Source organism: Haliotis rufescens, unplaced genomic scaffold, assembly GCF_023055435.1.
Source record: "Haliotis rufescens isolate VD_foot unplaced genomic scaffold, xgHalRufe1.0.p SCAF_10, whole genome shotgun sequence".
Lineage (NCBI taxonomy): Eukaryota > Metazoa > Mollusca > Gastropoda > Lepetellida > Haliotidae > Haliotis > Haliotis rufescens.
The window spans coordinates 16,216,637-16,241,645 of NW_025963780.1; the positions used below are offsets into that span (position 1 = coordinate 16,216,637).

The 25,009-nt window shown below is 41.7% G+C and overlaps 1 protein-coding gene across 1 annotated transcript; it reads right to left on the reverse strand.

The window, feature by feature from the left end:
* Positions 1 to 21,907: 21,907 nt before the first annotated feature.
* Positions 21,908 to 24,299, reverse strand: LOC124127748. Its single transcript, XM_048391819.1, has 2 exons — positions 24,100 to 24,299; positions 21,908 to 23,662 (listed from the first exon to the last, which is right to left on the reverse strand). Exon 2 carries the CDS (start codon positions 23,145 to 23,147, stop codon positions 22,407 to 22,409), a length of 741 nt encoding a protein of 246 aa, XP_048247776.1. The 5' UTR covers positions 23,148 to 23,662; positions 24,100 to 24,299; the 3' UTR covers positions 21,908 to 22,406.
* Positions 24,300 to 25,009: the final 710 nt, after the last annotated feature.

Genomic DNA, 25,009 nt, shown 5'->3' on the forward strand with positions numbered 1-25,009 from the left:
CGTGGAAGTAGGGCAGGTGGGGAAATGAAGGACATTGGAGGAGGGGTGGGGGGTGGGAGGTGGAGGGATGTACACTCGTAGGCTGGAAATAAGGGCAGGTGAGGAAATCGAAGACGTGGGAGCAGGAGAGGGGAAAGGACGTACTCTCGTTGGCCGGAGGTACGTCAGGTGGGAAAATGGGGGACATTGGAGGAGGAGAGGTGAAGTACATTGTTAGGACGGAGGTAGGGGCAGGTGGGGAATTGGAGGACATTGGAGGCGGAGAGGGGAAGGGAAGAAGACTGGTAGGACGGGGGTAGAGCAGGTGGAGAAAAGGAGGACATTTGAAAGGAGAGGGGAAGGGAAGTACATTATTAGGACGGAGGTAGGGGCAGGTGGGGAATTGGAGGATATAGGAGCAGGAGAGGGGAAGAGAAGTTCACTGGTAGGACGGAGGTAGGGGCAGGTGGGGAATTGGAGGACAATAGAGGAGGAGAGGGGAAGCAAAGTACATTGCTTGGCCGGAGGTAGGGGCAGGTGGGGAATTGGAGGACATTAAAGGGGACAGTAAGGGAAGTAATTTGTGTGACGGATGTAGTAGCAGATAGAGGAAAGGGGGTACATGGGAGTATTTGTGGAGAAGGGAAGTGAGGTGGAAGGCCTGAAGTAGGTATAGACAGGGAAACGAAATGGAGACAGGACACAGTGAGATGGAGGGAAGAACAGTGGTTGGATGGAGGTAGGAACAAGTTTGGAAAGTAGGAGCTGGTTGATAAATAGGAGACAAGGGAGAAGGAGAGGGGAAGAGAAGAAAAGTGGTTGGGTAAACTGGGGACATGAGCGAACGAGACAGGGGAAGGAGGGGATAATACAGAGGCGGCATGAAGGTGGAACACATGGAGAAATGGAAGATATAAAGGAGTAGGACAGGGGAAGGAAAGTATAATTAGAGAACGGAGGTCGGGGCTGGTGTGGACATGGGGAGATTAGAGTAGGAGAGGTGAGTTGATCTATAAGGGTTCGAAACTGCAAGTAGAAACTGGTCGTGAATTTGATGACATGGGAGTAGCCGTGCTGAAGGGAACTATTGTGAACGGTCGGAGGTATGGACCGGGGGGAAATTAGGGTCATGGGCTATGAGAGAGGATGGGTAGTAAAGTGGGAGGACGATGGTAAGAGAGAAAATATATTAAAATTGAAATTCAGAGGTCGTGTAGCATTGTCCTCAATGGAATAGTGCAATAATTCCTTTGTTAAGCCTTGTTAACGTATTGAGACCATTTGTGAAAATTTATGTCAGATTAACAGGAGAAACCTGATATGAACAATAGGTCTGGCACACTGTAATCGGCCACGGACCATCTCTTGGGACTTGTACAACTAACGTTGAACACTGCCACACGTGTCTCCAGCTACATGTGATATGGCTAGGGTATTTCTAATTCCAAATTAACATACCACTTTTGGTTTCAACAAAGAGAGTAAACGCGCCAGCATGTGACTGGATTTCTGGTCCATCATTTGATTGTCTGGATTGTTTACATGCTCCCGTGGCATGACAGGAGTACTGCTGTGTTGTGCCAGGAAACAAAGATATACTTTCTTATGCAAATTATGCCGGCACTACCCGTAGGGCAGGAAATGTTTACCATTTTCGTGAGCACCTGGTGTCATCACTGATTTTCAGGCAAAAAGATGTTCATGGCTATTTTGCCCTTTTGAGCAACTGAATTTGCTTATTTTATGACAAGGACGTTTAATAATTTACAGCAGTATAAAACCATACACAGTCCTCAGTTTCTATGTTGCTTTTAATTAAAGGAATAAAAAGGTAATTGAGCTTGGGAATGACATTATTTCCGTCATGTTATGTCATACATTGGTCATAAATAAACTGTTTCGGATTTCATATGTCAGAAAAGGAAGTTTCATTGTTTTTATATTTTCATAAGACACATTCTCTTAATAGTTGAGAGAACGGCTCTGCCAAATGTACGAGCTGACATTAAATTACTGTGAAAATGCCACAAGTACATCTATATGAGACAAATCTGTGTCTCAACCGTGTATTGCTCAGGAAGAAGTATATGATGTGAAACAATATATTCTTGATAAATCAATGCATGTGTCATCATTGCTCATCAGAGTGACCAACCTTTTGTGTCCAGATCATGAAACATTTACCGTTCACCCGAGCTTGTCTTTAGAATGTGTTAGTGACAATAGCTGCTAGTTGTGAAAAGTGATCTATGGAGGACCAGCTGTGACATGCATATTATATCAACTTATGATCAGTGCTCATCAGAGTAACACCTTTTGGTTTCCATATTAGAAAACTTTTACCTGTCACCCATTCTTGTCTTAAGAATGTGTAGGTCAAATCAGCTGCTGGCTGCAAATATTACTTGATGGAGGACCAGCTGTGACCTGGTTTGTTGTGTGTCATCGTGGTTTGTCTGGTCCAGACTGGATTACCTTACATGCCGCCAAATTACAGCTGTAAAATTACCCATTACTTCAATCACTCACCCATTGACCTGTTAACCATAACATGTTCCATGTGTGTGTTGCTGCATTCAGAGAAACACCTGAGGCTATAGAAGTACAATACAGCTGTATCTGTCTATTGGTTTGGAAAACGATACAGGTACTCACTCACATCTTACCAAGTATGTTCAACATTTGTTTTACTCACATCAGAGGTATTCATTCTCACCTTGACAGTCAAACAAAAATATTTCTGCTCTTTTGTGAGAAAATACCTCAATGGACACATCATATGTTGTCTCTTGTCACTATATTGCGACAATATTGCCAGTATGATGTAACATTTAGCTTAAAGTCAGACACAGTAATTAAAGCAACTGCTCACATGTTCTCTTAATATCTGGTGCTAAGTATCTGACAAATAATCAAAGTAAAATTAAAATCTGATACTCCCGAGAATATTTTTAGTCACGAGTGATGCACAAAAATCTCAAAGTTATATATTTGTGGGATTAATGAGGGTGCCTACCCCCGTTTGGGAATGCTGATGCCCATATTTCAAAGATGAAAATTATTTGTCGTCTTTTTTTTCTTGAAAGGAGTGACAATTCAATGACACATTTTGCTCCAAGCTTACGAGCATGCTTAGCCATGCATTGTTTGTGAAATGCCAGTTTAATTTACTTGCATCAGCTGTTAACACTGATATGGCTCAAGGACTTCTGACAACTTATTGTTGCAATTGGTTTAAGTTAAATTGTTCTCGTCAAGCAGTGTTTGTGTGACATTGAGGATTAAAATCACAGAACATAATGGTGGCTTTTCGTTGAAGATATATGCTGATAGTTCATGACCACTCACAGTCAGATACAGTGATTGACATCTCCAAGATAATGCTGTTAACTATCTATTATTGTTTCTTGCTTATACCTTGCTTAGCAATATACTTTTATTCAAATTGTTTCACTACCTTCACTGACCACACAATTCAACTTCATTTATTGAAATAAAACATAACTACTACTTAGACTGCAAAGTGATATTTTATTATAAAACCATTGAAGACATAAGTTAGAAACAAAAACATGTTTTTTCATTTACATTCTAAATAAACGGCCTCCAACCTCCCCTCACAGCCGTCCCTTTCCACTCTTCTCATACACTTACAAAACTGTACAGTGACATGTTTCCACAGTCTATTTTTTGTTACTTGATAGTACAGACAACATTTTGATGGTTCACAGTGAAAAAACAAGAAAGAGTAGGATAGTAGAGACAGCATTAAGAAAATAGATAGTACAAGACAGGAAAGAGTAGGATAGTAGAGGGAAAATGAAGATTATATATAATACAAGAGAGGAAAGAGTAGGATTGTAGAGACGAAATAAATTAAAATTATAGATAGTACAAGACAGGAAAGAGTAGGATTTACATACTAAATAAACGGCCTCCAACCTCCCCTCACAGCCGTCCCTTTCCACTCTTCTCATACACTTACAAAACTGTACAGTGACATGTTTCCACAGTCTATTTTTTGTTACTTGATAGTACAGACAACATTTAGATGGTTCACAGTGAAAAAACAAGAAAGAGTAGGACAGTAGAGGGAACTTTTAGATAATAGGTAGTACAAGACAGGAAAGAGTAGGATAGTAGAGGGAACTTTAAGATAATAGATAGTACAAGACAGGAAAGAGTAGGATAGTAGAGGGAACATTAAGATAATAGATAGTACAAGACAGGAAAGAGTAGGATAGTAGAGGGAACATTAAGATAATAGATAGTACAAGACAGGAAAGAGTAGGATAGTAGAGGGAAAATGAAGATTATATATAATACAAGACAGGAAAGAGTAGGATTGTAGAGAGGAAATTAAGATTATAGATAGTACAAGACAGGAAAGAGTAGGATACTAGAGGGAACATTAAGATAATAGATAGTACAAGACAGGAAAGAGTAGGATAGTAGAGGGAAAATGAAGATTATATATAATACAAGACAGGAAAGAGTAGGATTGTAGAGAGGAAATTAAGATTATAGATAGTACAAGACAGGAAAGAGTAGGATACTAGAGGGAACATTAAATGGTAGATAGTACAAAGGTGGAGAAAATGGGATAGTAGAGAGGACATCAAGATAGTTGGTAGTACAAGGAAGGAAAGATGGTGATCGTAGCGAGAAGAAAATTAAATAACAGACAGTACAAGAGAGGAGTGAGTGGGATAGGAGAGACGACAATAAGATCGTAGATAGTACAAGGCAGTAAAGCGGAAGATAGTCAAGAGAAGAAAATAAAGATAGCAGACAGTACAAGACAGAAGTGAGTAGGATAGGAGAGACAACAATAAGATAGAACAAAATACCAAAAGTGTAACAGAGTAGAGAGTGAGTGAATGAGTAAGTATGGTTTTACGCCGCTTTTAGCAATATTCAAGCAATATCACGGCGGGGAACACCAGAAATGGGCTTCACACATTGTACCCATGTCAGGAATCGAACCCGGGTCTTCGGCCAGACGAGCGAACGCTTAAACCACTGGGCTACCCAACCGCCCCAACAGAGTAGAGAGACAGCAGTAGGATGGTATAGTAGGAAAATGGGATAGTACAGAGTGGTGCATCAATCATTGGTACTGAGAAATGTTTGAAGGGAAGAACAGAATAGCAGAGAATGGAGAGAAGAAGAAAATAACAAAGTACAGATGTGAAGGAAAGTACAAAGTAGAGTAGTGTAGGATAGTACATTGTACAGAAGTGTAGCACAGTAGGTGGTAGTACAGAGTAGGGTAGTGTATGGCAAAACATAGTAGAGTGACAGTGCATGGTAGAGTAATGTCAGATTGTACATAGCAGAGTAGTGTAGGAAAGTACATAGTGCAGAAGTGTAGCACAGTAGATGGTAGTGTAGAGCACAACCGTACTGCAAAAACAAGGACTATAAGCAAAAGACATGTTGAAGATAATGTATAAACATTAACCTAACTACACACTAATCTATACCTACCTGTCCCCTGCCCTTACAGTGTTTAGAAGAAGTCCCTGGTGCCAGACGAGAGACTGGAGCTGTACTCAGCCAGGAGAACTTCCAGGTCCTCCAGAGTGTCCTGGGGCTCCTCCAGTCTTGCCTGCTTCACAGCTTGGGGCACCTCGCTGTTGTCATCTGGGCACTTCCTCTTGCGTGAGGGCAGGGACTCCTTGATGGGCTCAGCAGTGGGTTTCTTCTTTTTCCTTAAAATGAGTTTAGTAAGATACAGATATTCCACATCATATTCATCATCAGAGTTGGGCTCACATCTGTCCACTGACTTGGCAGAATTTACACTTACTGTTGCAACAGTGACACCACCGGACTTAGTACTCTCTGATGCCGAAACAACCTTATCCTTTACATTCTTAACAGGGACAGGGAATGTCTTGCAACCCGTACTGGGCAAGACAGACGATGGCTTTAAGTAAGCACCGTCAGCAGACAACAACTGTTCAGCAAAACTAATGTTAGGTGAGGCCTTAATGATACTATTTCTACCCGCAGACTTGGTGATATGGTTCCCCAGGGATCTGCTCTGGGTTTTAATGTGCTGAGCTCCAAGAGGCTGAGGAACAAAGTAGGGCTTGCTCTCTGGCTGATACTTTCTCATTGTCTCCTTCGGAATGCAAGGCTTTGGCTGAGGTTTTGGCCTGAACGTGTGTGGCTTGCGTTTGCAGGGCTTGAGCTCTGGTTTTCGCTTTTGATGGACATTGAGTTCGGGGTAACTTGTTGTAGGCATGGCAGGAGTTTCAACATGGGCTATAGACTGGGGATGAGGAACTGGACTGGGTGGGTCAAGTTGGGGCAGAACACAGGAGAAGGCCTAATGGGCGATATAGTCATTGTATCATTTTTATGTTTCATGATCACGTAAGTACAAGTATAATCATCTTTTGAATTATGGTTTTGAGTTTTAAAATCATCACAAAAAAAGAATACCCCTGCATACCTCTGGTCTCATCAGCTCCAGGTCTAGCACTGAACTGGGCAGGCTGATAGGCGGCTGGCTGACAGGTATCATCTCCCTACGTCTACTGCAAGGTGGTCGCTGGACTGCAGGAGTAAGGGGGATACCAGTCACAGATGATTGAACTCCAGGCTGCAGGAGTTTGGGCTGTGGGTAACCAGCACCCAGGGAGAAGTTAACAGGATTACCAGCTGGTATCCAGATAGTGTTGTTATCTATCAAACATCTGGTCCCATCTCCCAACACCACTGTCGGCGACCCGGGGGGCAAGCGGGTCACAGGCACTGTAACATGAATAGTTTACTAAACTGCCTACAGAATAATTCGTCATTTTGATAACAGTGAAGACCAACATCTAAATGGAAACCGTTTATTAGATTTAAGTTTCTTCAAAACAAGTTTAGCATGTGAGCAGGAATTCTACGAAGTCGAAAATGTTGTGTATCATGTTCACTTTTTATGCCAGTACAACTTAAATTCCCTAAAATGTTCAGGTTGCCAATCACCATCTTAAGTTATTGTGAAACACTACAATATAATACACTGAGAATTCCGAAGATTGAATTTGGTTTTGTGCAACTCTGTAATGTAAGAACTACATACAGACAATGACAATTTGAAGTGACGTATGGAAACATCAGCGTTTCATTGTTTGCATTCTAAACACATTAAAACAATTACATGTCCCTTTGTCACTGGTCAAAATACAAATTTTATATACCTGCCGTAGTAGGATTCATAGTTTTCTCCACCTCTTCAAGTCGTACACACTTTTAGAGTCGTATTTTGCACGATAAAACTGAGAACACTTCCAGTGATATCTCTCAAAATGGCTGACACACAGGAAGGGCAAACCGTTGTCATGACGCCGCTACTCTAGGCAAAACCACGCATGCGTCGACTTTATGCATAACTCAGCACTTCCGTCTGCCTTACATTGTAAATATATATACATTTACATCAACACTTGGTTGTCATCAGTATGAGTTGAACATGGAGAACAAACGTTGTGAAATACGAAGGTCATTCCAAGGGAAGCTACTCTAGTAGAGTTTGATATGTAAAAGGAGTTATCTTGCTTGAATGAGGATTTTATGATCGCTTTTATGAATCTACTTCATGTTTGCAATGATAGTGAGTGAGTCAGTTCGAATTCGTTGTTAGTTGTGGGCCACGTGTGCCCCCTTTGCAATGTTAAATAAAATACACCGACACTACATCTGTTAAGGTTTAGGCAGTGCCATTGTATTTAGTAATTAATAAACAAATTACGTCAATGTATTATTTTCTCTCAGATTAAGGGTGTGTTCAAGATTAGCAGTGCCACAATGGCTACTACAGGAATCAGGAGTCATCTATATATCCCCGGAAATCCTAATCTTATGCAAAATAATCCAATAGAAGGGAAGCCAATTAAGTCACTGTAACTTAATATTCATTAACTCCTTCCCCTGGCAACAATGGTTGGTACATGAATAAAAATAGCGCCAAGGCACAGTTGCTCAACAGGAATATTCAGAGTGAGGGCAGGTGGGGAAATGGAGGACATTGGAGGAGGGGTTGGGGTGGGAGGTGGAGGGCTGTTCACTCGGAGGCTGAAAGTAGGGGCAGGTGAGGAAATCGAAGACATGGGAGCAGGAGATGGGAAAGGAAGCACCGGAGGTACAGTCAGGTGGGGAAATGGGGAGTGAGAGTGATATATAGTGAAATTCTTGCCATAAAGAAAGAAATGTGTGGCTGGGAACTGGTTGTGTATATATTTGTTCCATCAATGAGGACAGCGTGATATTCTTGAAAATTGTTTAATTGTTTTGTACTGCTCTTAACATGAGAACAGATGATATGAAAAGAAGTATATTGGGAAGCCTGGGTAGGGATAGGTGGGGAAATAGCTGACATGGGAGTAGGTTTGGAAATGGGAACTATAGTGGTTGCGTGGAAGTAGGGCAGGTGGGGAAATGAAGGACATTGGAGGAGGGGTGGGGGGTGGGAGGTGGAGGGATGTACACTCGTAGTCTGGAAATAAGGGCAGGTGAGGAAATCGAAGACGTGGGAGCAGGAGAGGGGAAAGGACGTACTCTCGTTGGCCGGAGGTACGTCAGGTGGGAAAATGGGGGACATTGGAGGAGGAGAGGTGAAGTACATTGTTAGGACGGAGGTAGGGGCAGGTGGGGAATTGGAGGACATTGGAGGCGGAGAGGGAAGGGAAGAAGACTGGTAGGACGGGGGTAGAGCAGGTGGAGAAAAGGAGGACATTTGAAAGGAGAGGGGAAGGGAAGTACATTGTTAGGACGGAGTTAGGGACAGGTGGGGAATTGGAGGATATAGCAGCAGGAGAGGGGATGGGGAGTTCACTGGTAGGACGGAGGTAGGGGCAGGTGGAGAAAAGGAGGACATTTGAAAGGAGAGGGGAAGGGAAGTACATTATTAGGACGGAGATAGGGGCAGACGGGGAATTGGAGGATATAGAAGCAGGAGAGGGGAAGGGAAGTTCACTGGGAGGACGGAGGTAGGGGCAGGTGGGGAATTGAAGGACAATGGAGGAGGAGAGGGGAAGTACTTTGTGTGACGGATGTAGGAGCAGATATAGGAAAGGGGGTACATGGGAGTTTTTGTGGAGAAGGGAAGTGAGGTGGAAGGCCTGAAGTAGGTACAGACAGGGAAACGAAACGGAGACAGGACACGGCGAGAAGAGGGAAGAACAGTGGCTGGATGGAGGTAGGAATGATTTGGGAAAGTAGGAGCTGGTTGATAAATAGGAGACGAGGGAGAAGGATAGAAGAGAAGAAAAGTGGTTGGGTAAACTGGGGACATGAGCGAACGAGACAGGGGAAGGAGGGGATAATACAGAGGCAGCATGAAGGTGGGACACAGGGAGAAATGGAAGATATATATGAGGAGAGGGGAAGGGAAGTTCACTGGTAGGACAGAGGTAGAGCAGGTGGAGAAAAGGAGGACATTTGAATGGAGAGGGGAAGGGAAGTACATTATTAGGACGGAGGAAGGGGCAGACGGGGAATTGGAGGATATAGGAGCAGGTGAGGGGAAGGGAAGTTCACTGGTAGGACGGAGGTAGGGGCAGAAGGGGGGACATTGGAGGCAAAGACGGGAAGGGAAGTATACTGGTAGGACGGAGATGGAGAAAAGGAGGACATTTGAAAGGAGAGGGGAAGGGAAGTACATTATTAGGACGGAGGTAGGGGCAGACGGGAAATTGGAGGATATAGGAGCAGGAGAGGGGAAGGGAAGTTCACTGGTAGGACGGAGGTAGGGGCTGGTGGAGAATTGGAGGACATTGGAGGAGACAGTAAGGGAAGTAATTTGTGTGAAGGATGTAGTAGCAGATAGAGGAAAGGGGGTACATGGGAGTATTTGTGGAGAAGGGAAGTGGGGTGGAAGGCCTGAAGTAGGTACAGACAGGGAAACGAAATGGAGACAGGACACAGAGAGAAGGAGGGAAGAACAGTGGTTGATCTATAAGGGTTCGAAACTGCAAGTAGAAACTGGTCGTGAATTTGATGACATGGGAGTAGCCGTGCTAAAGGGAACTATTGTGAACGGTCGGAGGTATGGACTGGTGGGAAATTAGGGTCATGGGTTATGAGAGGATTGGAAGTAAAGTGGGAGGACGATGGTAAGAGAGAAAATATATTAAAATTGAAATTCAGAGGTCGTGTAGCATTGTCCTCAATGGAATAGTGCAATAATTCCTTTGTTAAGCCTTGTTAACGTATTGAGACCATTTGTGAAAATTTATGTCAGATTAACAGGAGAAACCTGATATGAACAATAGGTCTGGCACACTGTAATCGGCCACGGACCATCTCTTGGGACTTGTACAACTAACGTTGAACACTGCCACACGTGTCTCCAGCTACATGTGATATGGCTAGGGTATTTCTAATTCCAAATTAACATACCACTTTTGGTTTCAACAAAGAGAGTAAACGCGCCAGCATGTGACTGGATTTCTGGTCCATCATTTGATTGTCTGGATTGTTTACATGCTCCCGTGGCATGGCAGGAGTACTGCTGTGTTGTGCCAGGAAACAAAGATATACTTTCTTATGCAAATTATGCAAGCACTTCCCGTAGGGCAGGTAAAGGTTTACCATTTTCGTGAGCACCTGGTGTCATCACTGATTTTCAGGCAAAAAGATGTTCATGGCTATTTTGCCCTTTTGAGCAACTGAATTTGCTTATTTTATGACAAGGACGTTTAATAATTTACAGCAGTATAAAACCGTACACAGTCCTCAGTTTCTATGTTGCTTTTAATTAAAGGAATAAAAAGGTAATTGAGCTTGGGAATGACATTATTTCCGTCATGTTATGTCATACATTGGTCATAAATAAACTGTTTCGGATTTCATATGTCAGAAAAGGAAGTTTCATAGTTTTTATATTTTCATAAGACACATTCTCTTAATAGTTGAGAGAATGGCTCTGCCAAATGTACGAGCTGACATTAAATTACTGTGAAAATGCCACAAGTACATCTATATGAGACAAATCTGTGTCTCAACCGTGTATTGCTCAGGAAGAAGTATATGATGTGAAACAATATATTCTTGATAAATCAATGCATGTGTCATCATTGCTCATCAGAGTGACCAACCTTTTGTGTCCGGATCATGAAACATTTACCGTTCACCCGAGCTTGTCTTTAGAATGTGTTAGTGACAATAGCTGCTAGTTGTGAAAAGTGATCTATGGAGGACCAGCTGTGACATGCATATTATATCAACTTATGATCAGTGCTCATCAGAGTAACACCTTTTGGTTTCCATATTAGAAAACTTTTACCTGTCACCCATTCTTGTCTTAAGAATGTGTAGGTCAAATCAGCTGCTGGCTACAAATATTACTTGATGGAGGACCAGCTGTGACCTGGTTTGTTGTGTTGAATCGTGGTTTGTCTGGTCCAGACTGGATTACCTTACATGCCGCCACATTACAGCTGTAAAATTACCCATTACTTCAATCACTCACCCATTGACCTGTTAACCATAACATGTTCCATGTGTGTGTTGCTGCATTCAGAGAAACACCTGAGGCTATAGAAGTACAATACAGCTGTATCTGTCTATTGGTTTGGAAAACGATACAGGTACTCACTCACATCTTACCAAGTATGTTCAACATTTGTTTTACTCACATCAGAGGTATTCATTCTCACCTTGACAGTCAAACAAAAATATTTCTGATCTTTTGTGAGAAAATACCTCAATGGACACATCATATGTTGTCTCTTGTCACTATATTGCGACAATATTGCCAGTATGATGTAACGTTTAGCTTAAAGTCAGACACAGTAATTAAAGCAACTGCTCACATGTTCTCTTAATATCTGGTGCTAAGTATCTGACAAATAATCAAAGTAAAATTAAAATCTGATACTCCCGAGAATATTTTTAGTCACGAGTGATGCACAAAAATCTCAAAGTTATATATTTGTGGGATTAATGAGGGTGCCTACCCCCGTTTGGGAATGCTGATGCCCATATTTCAATGTTGAAAATTATTTGTCGTCTTTTTTTTCTTGAAAGGAGTGACAATTCAATGACACATTTTGCTCGAAGCTTACGAGCATGCTTAGCCATGCATTGTTTGTGAAATGCCAGTTTAATTTACTTGCATCAGCTGTTAACACTGATATGGCTCAAGGACTTCTGACAACTTATTGTTGCAATTGGTTCAAGTTAAATTGTTCTCGTCAAGCAGTGTTTGTGTGACATTGAGGATTAAAATCACAGAACATAATGGTGGCTTTTCGTTGAAGATATATGCTGATAGTTCATGACCACTCACAGTCAGATACAGTGATTGACATCTCCAAGATAATGCTGTTAACTATCTATTATTGTTTCTTGCTTATACCTTGCTTAGCAATATACTTTTATTCAAATTGTTTCACTACCTTTACTAACCACACAATTCAACTACAGTTATTAAAATAAAACATAACTACTACTTAGACTGCAAAGTGATATTTTATTATAAAACCATTGAAGACATAAGTTAGAAACAAAAACATGTTTTTTCATTTACATACTAAATAAACGGCCTCCAACCTCCCCTCACAGCCGTCCCTTTCCACTCTTCTCATACACTTACAAAACTGTACAGTGACATGTTTCCACAGTCTATTTTTTGTTACTTGATAGTACAGACAACATTTTGATGGTTCACAGTGAAAAAACAAGAAAGAGTAGGATAGTAGAGACAGCATTAAGAAAATAGATAGTACAAGACAGGAAAGAGTAGGATAGTAGAGGGAAAATGAAGATTATATATAATACAAGAGAGGAAAGAGTAGGATTGTAGAGACGAAATTAAAATTATAGATAGTACAAGACAGGAAAGAGTAGGATTTACATACTAAATAAACGGCCTCCAACCTCCCCTCACAGCCGTCCCTTTCCACTCTTCTCATACACTTACAAAACTGTACAGTGACATGTTTCCACAGTCTATTTTTTGTTACTTGATAGTACAGACAACATTTAGATGGTTCACAGTGAAAAAACAAGAAAGAGTAGGACAGTAGAGGGAACTTTTAGATAATAGGTAGTACAAGACAGAAAAGAGTAGGTTGTAGAGGGAACATTAAGATAATAGATAGTACAAGACAGGAAAGAGTAGGATAGTAGAGGGAACATTAAGATACTAGATAGTACAAGACAGGAAAGAGTAGGATAGTAGAGGGAAAATGAAGATTATATATAATACAAGACAGGAAAGAGTAGGATTGTAGAGAGGAAATTAAGATTATAGATAGTACAAGACAGGAAAGAGTAGGATACTCGAGGGAACATTAAGATAATAGATAGTACAAGACAGGAAAGAGTAGGATAGTAGAGGGAAAATGAAGATTATATATAATACAAGACAGGAAAGAATAGGATTGTAGAGAGGAAATTAAGATTATAGATAGTACAAGACAGGAAAGAGTAGGATACTAGAGGGAACATTAAATGGTAGATAGTACAAAGGTGGAGAAAATGGGATAGTAGAGAGGACATCAAGATAGTTGGTAGTACAAGGAAGGAAAGATGGTGATCGTAGAGAGAAGAAAATTAAATAACAGACAGTACAAGAGAGGAGTGAGTGGGATAGGAGAGACGACAATAAGATCGTAGATAGTACAAGGCAGTAAAGCGGAAGATAGTCAAGAGAAGAAAATAAAGATAGCAGACAGTACAAGACAGAAGTGAGTAGGATAGGAGAGACAACAATAAGATAGAACAAAATACCAAAAGTGTAACAGAGTAGAGAGTGAGTGAATGAGTAAGTATGGTTTTACGTCGCTTTTAGCAATATTCAAGCAATATCACGGCGGGGAACACCAGAAATGGGCTTCACACATTGTACCCATGTCAGGAATCGAACCCGGGTCTTCGGCCAGACGAGCGAACGCTTAAAACACTGGGCTACCCAACCGCCCCACCAGAGTAGAGAGACAGCAGTAGGATGGTATAGTAGGAAAATGGGATAGTACAGAGTGGTGCATCAATCATTGGTACTGAGAAATGTTTGAAGGGAAGAACAGAATAGCAGAGAATGGATAGAAGAAGAAAATAACAAAGTACAGATGTGAAGGAAAGTACAAAGTAGAGTAGTGTAGGATAGTACATTGTACAGAAGTGTAGCACAGTAGGTGGTAGTACAGAGTAGGGTAGTGTATGGCAAAACATAGTAGAGTGACAGTGCATGGTAGAGTAATGTCAGATTGTACATAGCAGAGTAGTGTAGGAAAGTACATAGTGCAGAAGTGTAGCACAGTAGATGGTAGTGTAGAGCACAACCGTACTGCAAAAACAAGGACTATAAGCAAAAGACATGTTGAAGATAATGTATAAACATTAACCTAACTACACACTAATCTATACCTACCTGTCCCCTGCCCTTACAGTGTTTAGAAGAAGTCCCTGGTGCCAGACGAGAGACTGGAGCTGTACTCAGCCAGGAGAACTTCCAGGTCCTCCAGAGTGTCCTGGGGCTCCTCCAGTCTTGCCTGCTTCACAGCTTGGGGCACCTCGCTGTTGTCATCTGGGCACTTCCTCTTGCGTGAGGACAGGGACTCCTTGATGGGCTCAGCAGTGGGTTTCTTCTTTTTCCTTAAAATGAGTTTAGTAAGATACAGATATTCCACATCATATTCATCATCAGAGTTGGGCTCACATCTGTCCACTGACTTGGCAGAATTTACACTTACTGTTGCAACAGTGACACCACCTGACTTAGTACTCTCTGATGCCGAAACAACCTTATCCTTTACATTCTTAACAGGGACAGGGAATGTCTTGCAACCTGTACTGGGCAAGACAGACGTTGGCTTTAAGTAAGCACCGTCAGCAGACAACAACTGTTCAGCAAAACTAATGTTAGGTGAGGCCTTAATGATACTATTTCTACCCGCAGACTTGGTGATATGGTTCCCCAGGGATCTGCTCTGGGTTTTAATGTGCTGAGCTCCAAGAGGCTGAGGAACAAAGTAGGGCTTGCTCTCTGGCTGATACTTTCTCATTGTCTCCTTCGGAATGCGAGGCTTTGGCTGAGGTTTTGGCCTGAACGTGTGTGGCTTGCGTTTGCAGGGCTTGAGCTCTGGTTTTCGCTTTTGATGGACATTGAGTTCGGGGTAACTTGTTGTAGGCATGGCAGGAGTTTCAACATGGGCTATAGACTGGGGATGAAGAACTGGACTGGGTGGGTCAAGTTGGGGCAGAACACAGGAGAAGGCCTAATGGGCGATATAGTCATTGTATCATTTTTATGTTTCATGATCACGTAAGTACAAGTATAATCATCTTTTGAATTATGGTTTTGAGTTTTAAAATCATCACAAAAAAAGAATACCCCTGCATACCTCTGGTCTCATCAGCTCCAGGTCTAGCACTGAACTGGGCAGGCTGATAGGCGGCTGGCTGACAGGTATCATCTCCCTACGTCTACTGCAAGGTGGTCGCTGGACTGCAGGAGTAAGGGGGATACCAGTCACAGATGATTGAACTCCAGGCTGCAGGAGTTTGGGCTGTGGGTAACCAGCACCCAGGGAGAAGTTAACAGGATTACCAGCTGGTATCCAGATAGTGTTGTTATCTATCAAACATCTGGTCCTATCTCCCATCACCACTGTCGGCAACCCGGGGGGCAAGCGGGTCACAGGCACTGTAACATGAATAGTTTACTAAACTGCCTACAGAATAATTCGTCATTTTGATAACAGTGAAGACCAACATCTAAATGGAAACCGTTTATTAGATTTAAGTCTTTTCAAAACAAGTTTAGCATGTGTGCAGGAATTCTACGAAGTCGAAAATGTTGTGTATCATGTTCACTTTTTATGCCAGTACAACTTAAATTCCCTAAAATGTTCAGGTTGCCAATCACCATCTTAAGTTATTGTGAAACACTACAATATAAGACACAGAGAATTCCGAAGATTGTATTTGGTTTTTGTGCAACTCTATAATATAAGACCTACATACAGACAATGACAATTTGAAGTGACGTATGGAAACATCAGCGTTTCATTGTTTGCATTCTTAACACATTAAAACAATTACATGACCCTTTGTCACTGGTCAAAATACAAATTTTATATACCTGCCGTAGTAGGATTCATAGTTTTCTCCACCTCTTCAAGTCGTACACACTTTTAGAGTCGTATTTTGCACGATAAAACTGAGAACACTTCCAGTGATATCTCTCAAAATGGCTGACACACAGGAAGGGCAAACCGTTGTCATGACGCCGCTACTCTAGGCAAAACCACGCATGCGTCGACTTTATGCATAACTCAGCACTTCCGTCTGCCTTACATTGTAAATATATATAGATTTACATCAACACTTGGTTGTCATCAGTATGAGTTGAACATGGAGAACAAACGTTGTGAAATACGAAGGTCATTCCAAGGGAAGCTACTCTAGTAGAGTTTGATATGTAAAAGGAGTTATCTTGCTTGAATGAGGATTTTATGATCGCTTTTATGAATCTACTTCATGTTTGCAATGATAGTGAGTGAGTCAGTTCGAATTCGTTGTTAGTTGTGGGCCACGTGTGCCCCCTTTGCAATGTTAAATAAAATACACCGACACTACATCTGTTAAGGTTTAGGCAGTGCCATTGTATTTAGTAATTAATAAACAAATTACGTCAATGTATTATTTTCTCTCAGATTAAGGGTGTGTTCAAGATTAGCAGTGCCACAATGGCTACTACAGGAATCAGGAGTCATCTATATATCCCCGGAAATCCTAATCTAATGCAAAATAATCCAATAGAAGGGAAGCCAATTAAGTCACTGTAACTTAATATTCATTAACTCCTTCCCCTGGCAACAATGGTTGGTACATGAATAAAAATAGCGCCAAGGCACAGTTGCTCAACAGGAATATTCAGAGTGAGGGCAGGTGGGGAAATGGAGGACATTGGAGGAGGGGTTGGGGTGGGAGGTGGAGGGATGTACACTCGGAGGCTGGAAGTAGGGGCAGGTGAGGAAATCGAAGACATGGGAGCAGGAGATGGGAAAGGAAGCACCGGAGGTACAGTCAGGTGGGGAAATGGGGAGTGAGAGTGATATATAGTGAAATTCTTGCCATAAAGAAAGAAATGTGTGGCTGGGAACTGGTTGTGTATATATTTGTTCCATCAATGAGGACAGCGTGATATTCTTGAAAATTGTTTAATTGTTTTGTACTGCTCTTAACATGAGAACAGATGATATGAAAAGAAGTATATTGGGAAGCCTGGGTAGGGATAGGTGGGGAAATAGCTGACATGGGAGTAGGTTTGGAAATGGGAACTATAGTGGTTGCGTGGAAGTAGGGCAGGTGGGGAAATGAAGGACATTGGGGGAGGGGTGGGGGGTGGGAGGTGGAGGGATGTACACTCGTAGTCTGGAAATAAGGGCAGGTGAGGAAATCGAAGACGTGGGAGCAGGAGAGGGGAAAGGACGTACTCTCGTTGGCCGGAGGTACGTCAGGTGGGAAAATGGGGGACATTGGAGGAGGAGAGGTGAAGTACATTGTTAGGACGGAGGTAGGGGCAGGTGGGGAATTGGAGGACATTGGAGGCGGGGAGGGGAAGGGAAGAAGACTGGTAGGACGGGGGTAGAGCAGGTGGAGAAAAGGAGGACATTTGAAAGGAGAGGGGAAGGGAAGTACATTGTTAGGACGGAGGTAGGGGCAGGTGGGGAATTGGAGGATATAGCAGCAGGAGAGGGGATGGGGAGTCCACTGGTAGGACGGAGGTAGGGGTAGGTGGAGAAAAGGAGGACATTTGAAAGGAGAGGGGAAGGGAAGTACATTATTAGGACGGAGATAGGGGCAGACGGGGAATTGGAGGATATAGAAGCAGGAGAGGGGGAGGGAAGTTCACTGGGAGGACGGAGGTAGGGGCAGGTGGGGAATTGGAGGACAATGGAGGAGGAGAGGGGAAGTACTTTGTGTGACGGATGTAGGAGCAGATATAGGAAAGGGGGTACATGGGAGTTTTTGTGGAGAAGGGAAGTGAGGTGGAAGGCCTGAAGTAGGTACAGACAGGGAAACGAAATGGAGACAGGACACAGAGAGAAGCAGGGAAGAACAGTGGTTGATCTATAAGGGTTCGAAACTGCAAGTAGAAACTGGTCTTGAATTTGATGACATGGGAGTAGCCGTGCTCAAGGGAACTATTGTGAACGGTCGGAGGTATGGACTGGTGGGAAATTAGGGTCATGGGTTATGAGAGAGGATGGGAAGTAAAGTGGGAGGACGATGGTAAGAGAGAAAATATATTAAAATTGAAATTCAGAGGTCGTGTAGCATTGTCCTCAATGGAATAGTGCAATAATTCCTTTGTTAAGCCTTGTTAACGTATTGAGACCATTTGTGAAAATTTATGTCAGATTAACAGGAGAAACCTGATATGAACAATAGGTCTGGCACACTGTAATCGGCCACGGACCATCTCTTGGGACTTGTACAACTAACGTTGAACACTGCCACACCTGTCTCCAGCTACATGTGATATGGCTAGGGTATTTCTAATTCCAAATTAACATACCACTTTTGGTTTCAACAAAGAGAGTAAACGCGCCAGCATGTGATTCGATTTCTGGTCCATCATTTGATTGTCTGGATTGTTTACATGCTCCCGTGGCATGGCAGGAGTACTGCTGTGTTGTGCCAGGAAACAAAGATATACTTTCTTATGCAAACTATGCAGGCACTACCCGTAGGGCAGGTAAAGGTTTACCATTTTCGTGAGCACCTGGTGTCATCACTGATTTTCAGGCAAAAAGATGTTCATGGCTATTTTGCCCTTTTGAGCAACTGAATTTGCTTATTTTATGACAAGGACGTTTAATAATTTACAGCAGTATAAAACCATACACAGTCCTCAGTTTCTATGTTGCTTTTAATTAAAGGAATAAAAAGGTAATTGAGCTTGGGAATGACATTATTTCCGTCATGTTATGTCATACATTGGTCATAAATAAACTGTTTCGGATTTCATATGTCAGAAAAGGAAGTTTCATTGTTTTTATATTTTCATAAGACACATTCTCTTAATAGTTGAGAGAATGGCTCTGCCAAATGTACGAGCTGACATTAAATTACTGTGAAAATGCCACAAGTACATCTATATGAGACAAATCTGTGTCTCAACCGTGTATTGCTCAGGAAGAAGTATATGATGTGAAACAATATATTCTTGATAAATCAATGCATGTGTCATCATTGCTCATCAGAGTGACCAACCTTTTGTGTCCAGATCATGAAACATTTACCGTTCACCCGAGCTTGTCTTTAGAATGTGTTAGTGACAATAGCTGCTAGTTGTGAAAAGTGATCTATGGAGGACCAGCTGTGACATGCATATTATATCAACTTATGATCAGTGCTCATCAGAGTAACACCTTTTGGTTTCCATATTAGAAAACTTTTACCTGTCACCCATTCTTGTCTTAAGAATGTGTAGGTCAAATCAGCTGCTGGCTGCAAATATTACTTGATGGAGGACCAGCTGTGACCTGGTTTGTTGTGTGTCATCGTGGTTTGTCTGGTCCAGACTGGATTACCTTACATGCCGCCACATTACAGCTGTAAAATTACCCATTACTTCAATCACTCACCCATTGACCTGTTAACCATAACATGTTCCATGTGTGTGTTGCTGCATTCAGAGAAACACCTGAGGCTATAGAAGTACAATACAGCTGTATCTGTCTATTGGTTTGGAAAACGATACAGGTACTCACTCACATCTTACCAAGTATGTTCAACATTTGTTTTACTCACATCAGAGGTATTCATTCTCACCTTGACAGTCAAACAAAAATATTTCTGATCTTTTGTGAGAAAATACCTCAATGGACACATCATATGTTGTCTCTTGTCACTATATTGCGACAATATTGCCAGTATGATGTAACGTTTAGCTTACAGTCAGACACAGTAATTAAAGCAACTGCTCACATGTTCTCTTAATATCTGGTGCTAAGTATCTGACAAATAATCAAAGTAAAATTAAAATCTGATACTCCCGAGAATATTTTTAGTCACGAGTGATGCACAAAAATCTCAAAGTTATATATTTGTGGGATTAATGAGGGTGCCTACCCCCGTTTGGGAATGCTGATGCCCATATTTCAATGTTGAAAATTATTTGTCGTCTTTTTTTTCTTGAAAGGAGTGACAATTCAATGACACATTTTGCTCGAAGCTTACGAGCATGCTTAGCCATGCATTGTTTGTGAAATGCCAGTTTAATTTACTTGCATCAGCTGTTAACACTGATATGGCTCAAGGACTTCTGACAACTTATTGTTGCAATTGGTTCAAGTTAAATTGTTCTCGTCAAGCAGTGTTTGTGTGACATTGAGGATTAAAATCACAGAACATAATGGTGGCTTTTCGTTGAAGATATATGCTGATAGTTCATGACCACTCACAGTCAGATACAGTGATTGACATCTCCAAGATAATGCTGTTAACTATCTATTATTGTTTCTTGCTTATACCTTGCTTAGCAATATACTTTTATTCAAATTGTTTCACTACCTTTACTAACCACACAATTCAACTTCAGTTATTGAAATAAAACATAACTACTACTTAGACTGCAAAGTGATATTTTATTATAAAACCATTGAAGACATAAGTTAGAAACAAAAACATGTTTTTTCATTTACATACTAAATAAACGGCCTCCAACCTCCCCTCACAGCCGTCCCTTTCCACTCTTCTCATACACTTACAAAACTGTACAGTGACATGTTTCCACAGTCTATTTTTTGTTACTTGATAGTACAGACAACATTTTGATGGTTCACAGTGAAAAAACAAGAAAGAGTAGGATAGTAGAGACAGCATTAAGAAAATAGATAGTACAAGACAGGAAAGAGTAGGATAGTAGAGGGAAAATGAAGATTATATATAATACAAGAGAGGAAAGAGTAGGATTGTAGAGACGAAATTAAAATTATAGATAGTACAAGACAGGAAAGAGTAGGATTTACATACTAAATAAACGGCCTCCAACCTCCCCTCACAGCCGTCCCTTTCCACTCTTCTCATACACTTACAAAACTGTACAGTGACATGTTTCCACAGTCTATTTTTTGTTACTTGATAGTACAGACAACATTTAGATGGTTCACAGTGAAAAAACAAGAAAGAGTAGGACAGTAGAGGGAACTTTTAGATAATAGGTAGTACAAGACAGAAAAGAGTAGGTTGTAGAGGGAACATTAAGATAATAGATAGTACAAGACAGGAAAGAGTAGGATAGTAGAGGGAACATTAAGATACTAGATAGTACAAGACAGGAAAGAGTAGGATAGTAGAGGGAAAATGAAGATTATATATAATACAAGACAGGAAAGAGTAGGATTGTAGAGAGGAAATTAAGATTATAGATAGTACAAGACAGGAAAGAGTAGGAAACTAGAGGGAACATTAAGATAATAGATAGTACAAGACAGGAAAGAGTAGGATAGTAGAGGGAAAATGAAGATTATATATAATACAAGACAGGAAAGAGTAGGATTGTAGAGAGGAAATTAAGATTATAGATGGTACAAGACAGGAAAGAGTAGGATACTAGAGGGAACATTAAATGGTAGATAGTACAAAGGTGGAGAAAATGGGATAGTAGAGAGGACATCAAGATAGTTGGTAGTACAAGGAAGGAAAGATGGTGATCGTAGAGAGAAGAAAATTGAATAACAGGCAGTACAAGAGAAGGATAGGAGAGACGACAATAAGATCGTAGCTAGTACAAAATACCAAAGTGTAACAGAGTAGAGAGTGAGTGAGTGAGTAAGTATGGTTTTACGCCGCTTTTAGCAATATTCAAGCAATATCACGGCGGGGAACACCAGAAATGGGCTTCACACATTGTACCCATGTCAGGAATCGAACCCGGGCCCGGGTCTTCGGCCAGACGAGCGAACGCTTTAACCACTGGGCTACCCAACCGCCCCAACAGAGTAGAGAGACAGCAGTAGGATGGTATAGTAGGAAAATGGGATAGTACAGAGTGATGCATCAATCATTGGTACTGAGAAATGTTTGAAGGGAAGAACAGAATAGCAGAGAAGGTAGAGAAGAATAAAATAACAAAGTACAGATGTGAAGGAAAGTACAAAGTTGAGTAGTGTAGGATAGTACATTGTACAGTAGTGTAGCACAGTAGGTGGTAGTACAGAGTAGGGTAGTGTATGGCAAAACATAGTAGAGTGACAGTGCATGGTAGAGTAGTGTCAGATTGTACATAGCAGAGTAGTGTAGGATAGTACATAGTGCAGAAGTGTAGCACAGTAGATGGTAGTGTAGAGCACAACCGTACTGCAAAAACAAGGACTATAAGCAAAAGACATGTTGAAGATAATGTATAAACATTAACCTAACTACACACTAATCTATACCTACCTGTTCCCTGCCCCTTACAGTGTTTAGAAGAAGTCCCTGGTGCCAGACGAGAGACTGGAGCTGTACTCAGCCAGGAGAGCTTCCAGGTCCTCCAGAGTGTCCTGGGGCTCCTCCAGTCTTGCCTGCTTCACAGCTTGGGGCACCTCGCTGTTGTCATCTGGGCACTTCCTCTTGCGTGAGGGCAGTGACTCCTTGATGAGCTCAGCAGTGGGTTTCTTCTTTTTCCTTAAAATGAGTTTGGTAAGATACAGATATTCCACATCATATTCATCATCAGAGTTGGGCTCACATCTGTCCACTGACTTGGCAGAATTTACACTTACTGTTGCAACAGTGACACCACCTGACTTAGGACTCTCTGATGCCGAAACAACCTTATCCTTTACATTCTTAACAGGGACAGGGAATGTCTTGCAACCTGTACTGGGCAAGACAGGCGTTGGCTTTAAGTAAGCACCGTCAGCAGACAACAACTGTTCAGCAAAACTAATGTTAGGTGAGGCCTTAATGATACTATTTCTACCCGCAGACTTGGTGATATGGTTCCCCAGGGATCTGCTCTTGGCTTTGATGTGCTGAGCTCCAAGAGGCTGAGGAACAAAGTAGGGCTTGCTCTCTGGCTGATACTTTCTCATTGTCTCCTTCGGAATGCGAGGCTTTGGCTCAGGTTTTGGCCTGAATGTGCGTGGCTTGCGTTTGCAGGGCTTGAGCTCTGGTTTTCGCTTTTGATGGACATTGAGTTTGGGGTAACTTGTTGTAGGCATGGCAGGAGTTCCAACATGGGCTATAGACTGGGGATGAGGAACTGGACTGGGTGGGTCAAGTTGGGGCAGAACACAGGAGAAGGCCTAATGGGCGATATAGTCATGCATTGTATCATTTTTATGTTTCATGATCACGTAAGTACAAGTATAATCATCTTTTGAATATGGTTTTGAGTTTTAAAATCATCACAAAAAAAGAATACCCCTGCATACCTCTGGTCTCATCAGCTCCAGGTCTAGCACTGAACTGGGCAGGCTGATAGGCGGCTGGCTGACAGGTATCATCTCTCTACGTCTACTGCAAGGTGGTCGCTGGACTGCAGGAGTAAGGGGGATACCAGTCAGAGATGTCTGAACTCCAGGCTGCAGGAGTCTTGGTTGTGGGTAACCAGCACCCAGGGAGAAGTTAACAGGATTACCAGCTGGTATCCAGATAGTGTTGTTATCTACCAGACATCTGGTCCCATCTCCCATCACCACTGTCGGCAACCCGGAGGGCAAGCGGGTCACAGGCACTGTAACATGAATAGTTTACTAAACTGCCTACAGAATAATTCGTCATTTTGATAATAGTAAAGACCAACATCTAAATGGAAACCGTTTATTAGATTTAAGTTTCTTCAAAACAAGTTTAGCATTTGAGCAGGAATTCTACGAAGTCGAAAATGTTGTGTTTCATGTTCACTTTTTATGCCAGTACAACTTAAATTCCCTAAAATGTTCAGGTTGCCAATCACCATCTTAAGTTATTGTGAAACACTACAATATAATACACTGGGAATTCCGAAGATTGAATTTGGTTTTGTGCAACTCTGTAATGTAAGAACTACATACAGACAATGACAATTTGAAGTGACGTATGGAAACATCAGCGTTTCATTGTTTGCATTCTAAACACATTAAAACAATTACATGTCCCTTTGTCACTGGTCAAAATACAAATTTTATATACCTGCCGTAGTAGGATTCATAGTTTTCTCCACCTCTTCAAGTCGTACACACTTTTAGAGTCGTATTTTGCACGATAAAACTGAGAACACTTCCAGTGATATCTCTCAAAATGGCTGACACACAGGAAGGGCAAACCGTTGTCATGACGCCGCTACTCTAGGCAAAACCACGCATGCGTCGACTTTATGCATAACTCAGCACTTCCGTCTGCCTTACATTGTAAATATATATACATTTACATCAACACTTGGTTGTCATCAGTATGAGTTGAACATGGAGAACAAACGTTGTGAAATACGAAGGTCATTCCAAGGGAAGCTACTCTAGTAGAGTTTGATATGTAAAAGGAGTTATCTTGCTTGAATGAGGATTTTATGATCGCTTTTATGAATCTACTTTATGTTTGCAATGATAGTGAGTGAGTCAGTTCGAATTCGTTGTTAGTTGTGGGCCACGTGTGCCCCCTTTGCAATGTTAAATAAAATACACCGACACTACATCTGTTAAGGTTTAGGCAGTGCCATTGTATTTAGTAATTTATAAAAAAATTACGTCAATGTATTATTTTCTCTCAGATTAAGGGTGTGTTCAAGATTGGCAGTGCCACAATGGCTACTACAGGAATCAAACAGGAGTCATCTATATATCCCCGGAAATCCTAATCTAATGCAAAATAATCCAATAGAAGGGAAGCCAATTAAGTCACTGTAACTTGATATTCATTAACTCCTTCCCTTGGCAACAATGGTTGGTACATGAATAAAAATAGCGCCAAGGCACAGTTGCTCAACAGGAATATTCAGAGTGAGGGCAGGTGGGGAAATGGAGGACATTGGAGGAGGGGTGAAGGGAAGTTATAGTGGTAGGCCGGAGGTACGGGCAGACGGGGAAAAGGAGGACATTGGAGGAGA

Bases quoted from the DNA above. Each gene is read 5' to 3' on its own strand.
- LOC124127748 (XM_048391819.1), bottom strand. From the start codon at position 23,147: ATGCCTACAACAAGTTACCCCAAACTCAATGTCCATCAAAAGCGAAAA.